Source organism: Nestor notabilis, unplaced genomic scaffold (assembly GCF_000696875.1).
Source record: "Nestor notabilis isolate BGI_N333 unplaced genomic scaffold, ASM69687v1 scaffold20429, whole genome shotgun sequence".
NCBI classification, from domain to species: domain Eukaryota; kingdom Metazoa; phylum Chordata; class Aves; order Psittaciformes; family Psittacidae; genus Nestor; species Nestor notabilis.
The window spans coordinates 1-3,839 of NW_009944325.1; the positions used below are offsets into that span (position 1 = coordinate 1).

Sequence of the window (3,839 nt, forward strand, 5' to 3'; positions counted from 1 at the left end):
ACTGCGCGGCTGTGGCGCGGCGCTGGGGCGCGTAGTGCAGCGCCGCAAGGAGGAAGCTGGCGAAGGTGGAAACCTCGTGTCCTGCCCAGTGGTGCCTGTCCGACAGGACGGTGTGGAGGCTGCGGGGGCAGAGCCTGGAGGTCCGCAGGAGAGCGCCGAGAGGAGACAGCGCAAGCACAGGGTGATGGGTGCAGGACTGAGGGGCTGCCGCTCTTCGCCTCATAGAAATCATCCTGAAGGATTCCTTTCCTTCCCCTTCGCCAGGTTGGACAGAGCTTGGAGCAACCTGGTCTACTAGATGATGCCCCTGCCGGGGCAGGGGGATGGACATAAATGAGTTTGAAGGTCCCTTCCAACACAAACCATTGGGTGGTTCTTTCTCTGTCAGCTTCACCTGCACTGCCCCTTGCAGGTTTGGCTCTCGGCTGTTTCTCAGTAATTATCTTTCCAAACTAGTGTTTGGAGGCCCGTGTCCCGTCCCGCCCCCCCATTCCTGAGCACTTCTTAGATGAGAACGTGCCAAGAATGAAGGAGGCGTTCCCAGAATAGCCACGCCAGAGCCACTGCTGCTGTTCCCTCTGCCGGTTCACATGCAACCCGCAACACTGCGCTGTTCCAGTGCCAGAGCGCACAAGACACTTAAGTTTAATGTGTCTTGTTCCTCCCTAACTCCATGGGGACCAGGAGAGTGCAGCTACTGGCCCAGAGCTCGCCCCCAGGAGCATCTGATGTAAATGCAGCGATGCAGGTTAGACATGTGTGGTCAGGCCAGTTTGGTTTGCACGGAGAGTGAATGCAGAGTAAGAACTAGTTTTGACTCATGGCTTTCGAGCACCATAGAAGGAATAAGCGTGAGCAAAGGATGTGGATGTGCAGGGAGGTGCTTGCTGAACATGCTGTGCATGGGAGCAGCACTCAGCATTGTGGGCAGGCTGCGTGGCTGCTGAGCGTGAGAGCAGGGAAGGAGGGTGATGGACTAAATTGCCGTGTCATGTGGTGCCTTGAAGTCAAAGACAAGGAGTTCGAGCCTAATGAGTCAAAGGGAAAGGAATGAGGGAGAATAAAGCAAGAGACGTTACAGTTGGGTCAGAAGACTAAATACAGCAGCCACGTTGGAAGGATGTGAGTGTCCCACTCCTGATCATCACTGTTCTCTGCCAGTGAAGGGGTGAATTCCAGCCCCTTACGCACTCTCCAGCCTTCCTGGCATGTGGCTATTTCCTGTCCGTGTTTCCCTTCTCCCCAGATCCAAAGGAGAAAGAATTAAAATGCTTTTCCCTGTTGAGTGTTTGCTGTGACTGTTTTCCAGGATTTTGCATTCATCCTTGGAATGCTCCTGGATTGCAGAGGTAGGCAGGGCAGGGAGTGCTACCATTGAAATCTGCTTGTAGCCTGTGTTGTGTCGCATAACTTGGGGGGGTTTCAGTGTGAGTGGGAGGGTGGCGGAGATCCGCAGAGATTCTTAGAGTAAACCTCCTGCACTCCAGCTCTTACCTGGCCTGCTGAAAAAATTTGTTGACTTGTTCCAGGAGTAAGCAATTTGAGGAGGAATTCTTCCCAGGAGTTCAATAATACGAGCAACGTGATCTGGGCAGAGGGAAAACACATCTAGAGACAAAGATTGTGACATTTCTGTCAGAAAAGTGAGTAAAACTGATGGGGTCCTACCATCATCTCTGGAGAAATACTTCCCAGGTTGAGGATCAAACAGACGCTCCCCAGTCGCCATTTCAAATGCCTAGAAATGGATTAGCACTGTTAATTCGTTAATTGACTTGGAGTTTTTCTTCCCCATTAACTGATAATGCCAATTTCCCTGTCTAGCACACAAAACTGCGCTTAAAACCTGGAGATATTCACACCGGTTTGACCCGTGCCATGGTGAAACAGCACCTTTAGCTCCATGGGGATGAGAAGCAGGGTGTGCCTGATGAGTTAATGTATATGGAGTGTGAATTGCCTCAGAGCTTAAACTAATTAAGAGTGAATTTTATCTGTGGGATACTTTCACTCCTGAGTGAAGAGGTGCAGACAGACCCTTTTTCCTCCTCCAAGAGGAAGTTTTGCTTTACATGCAGGACATATATCCCTGTCCCATTAGTGTCAGTCCCAGTAGCATCGTCATTCCTAGCCATACCAGGCAGCCTGTGCTCCAGATATCCGCAGGAGTGCCATAGTCTAATCCAAGAAGCACTTCCAGGGCACGGTATGGCTGGGTCTGTATCTCCTTGGAAAAAGGCTTGTACTGAAACAGAAACAAACTCCCCTTAGTGTCCACAAATGAGTAAGGGCAACGCTTGTGGCCACAAGCATCCTGTACAAGGAGGGAGCTGGGGGGCAGAACTGAATGTGTCTGTTAAACTCTGTGCAGGGCACAGCAGGAAGTGAATTTATCTCCCAGCACTTCACACTGAACATGGTTTTCAGATTCTAATTGCAGGGACTAACTGCAGGCTGAAGAAACACCCAAAGCTGAGGGTGTCTGCAGGAGTCTAGTGCCCAGCTCAGAGCTGGGAGTGCTGCATATAACACCCCCCAAAATCAGCATCTCTTCAGCACACTGGGATAGTTACATTAAAAGGACAGACTCGGGGTGGGATGGAGAGGAGCACGCAGCATCCCGCGTCGTCGTGGCAGTGACGCTCAGAGCACACTCACCGTCCAGCACGCGCTGCCCAGGTCTGCGATTTTCACTTCTATGCTCATTAAATCAGATTCTTCCAACTGATTGCCAAGAGCATCCCCTAGATGGAAAGGGCAGAGGCAAACGGAGTCTTTCCAAGCCAACAGGTATGCATCACTCACCACCGGAGAGACACCTCTGCCTGCTTTTACAGTTCTTCGGCCTAAAAGGTCCTAAACTGCTTTTTGTCATCAATAAAATGATTTCTCTGTGTTCGGAGGAAACACAAGCTCATATCCAGTCACAACCTAAGAGGGTGTTTGGGAGGACGGTAGCTTGGGGTGGAGCAGTGTGACCGTGTCCTGCTGCAAGGTTCCTCTAGCACTGAGGTTCAATTCCTGTGAGCCCAGAGCAGAGCACATCCGACCAGCGTTAGTCAAACGCACATCAGTAATTCCTCTTTAGCCTTTGGGAATCCCGCTGTCACAGGCCTTGGGCACAGCCTGTAAGGTGACATTTTCATGTGACCCTGGAAAAGGGTAATTATTGGTTTACTGCTTTACAGTGAGCTGTCAGCCTGTGCCTAATCCTGCTCCAAGCAAAAGACTCAGTCACCAATTTAACATTCCCTAGTTGCCCCAGAGTTTGAGAGCCAAAACAGTGCTGTGACGGGAGAAATGCTCATGGGAGATCGTCGTGTGAGGCTAAAATAAAGGGTCTCATTGCTGGGACATGAGCTGATCTCTTGAGAAACTCCCCAGCCCTACCTCTTATTCAGTATTCACACCATTCTCTGCAAATCATTTATGTCTCAAAAGGTGAAGATCCCGTGTACATACGAGCCTCCCACAAAGCTCAGAAATGTGGGAAACAAAGAGCAGAAGTGTTGTAGAGCTTTCTGATCAACCCATTTGTATGTAACCCTCCAGGGGCTGAAAACATCAGACTCGAGGGAACTATCCTGTACCTTAAGCCATAAGAACGAGCTCCAAGATTGCAGTGGGGCTGTTAACAGATGCCCTTGACCTGTATCTGTCCTCCACACAAACCTACCTGCACCACCACCTTTCCATGGGAGCCTTGAGCAGCTTGGAGCCTGATGCTTCTATTGAGCAGGGATGGGAGAGGCCTCCCAGCAGCATAATGTGGCTGTCCTGTTTTGTACTGGCCGTTGCAGGAGGTGGGAACCTTTCCCAAGATGTCTGTACTCTCTTTC

At 50.7% G+C, this 3,839-nt stretch overlaps 1 protein-coding gene across 1 annotated transcript in view; it reads right to left on the reverse strand.

The window, feature by feature from the left end:
• Positions 1–1,494: 1,494 nt before the first annotated feature.
• Positions 1,495–3,839, reverse strand: part of LOC104411855 (SRSF protein kinase 3-like) — a gene marked incomplete at its 3' end in the record, with an annotated part of 6,687 nt that continues 4,342 nt past the window's right edge. Inside the window, exons 7-10 of the mRNA XM_010022385.1 lie at positions 2,659–2,744; positions 2,138–2,245; positions 1,669–1,738; positions 1,495–1,587 (exon numbers count right to left, since the gene is read on the reverse strand). Coding sequence (XP_010020687.1) covers positions 1,495–1,587; positions 1,669–1,738; positions 2,138–2,245; positions 2,659–2,744 — 357 coding nt within the window. The remainder of the gene's footprint in view (positions 1,588–1,668; positions 1,739–2,137; positions 2,246–2,658; positions 2,745–3,839) is intronic.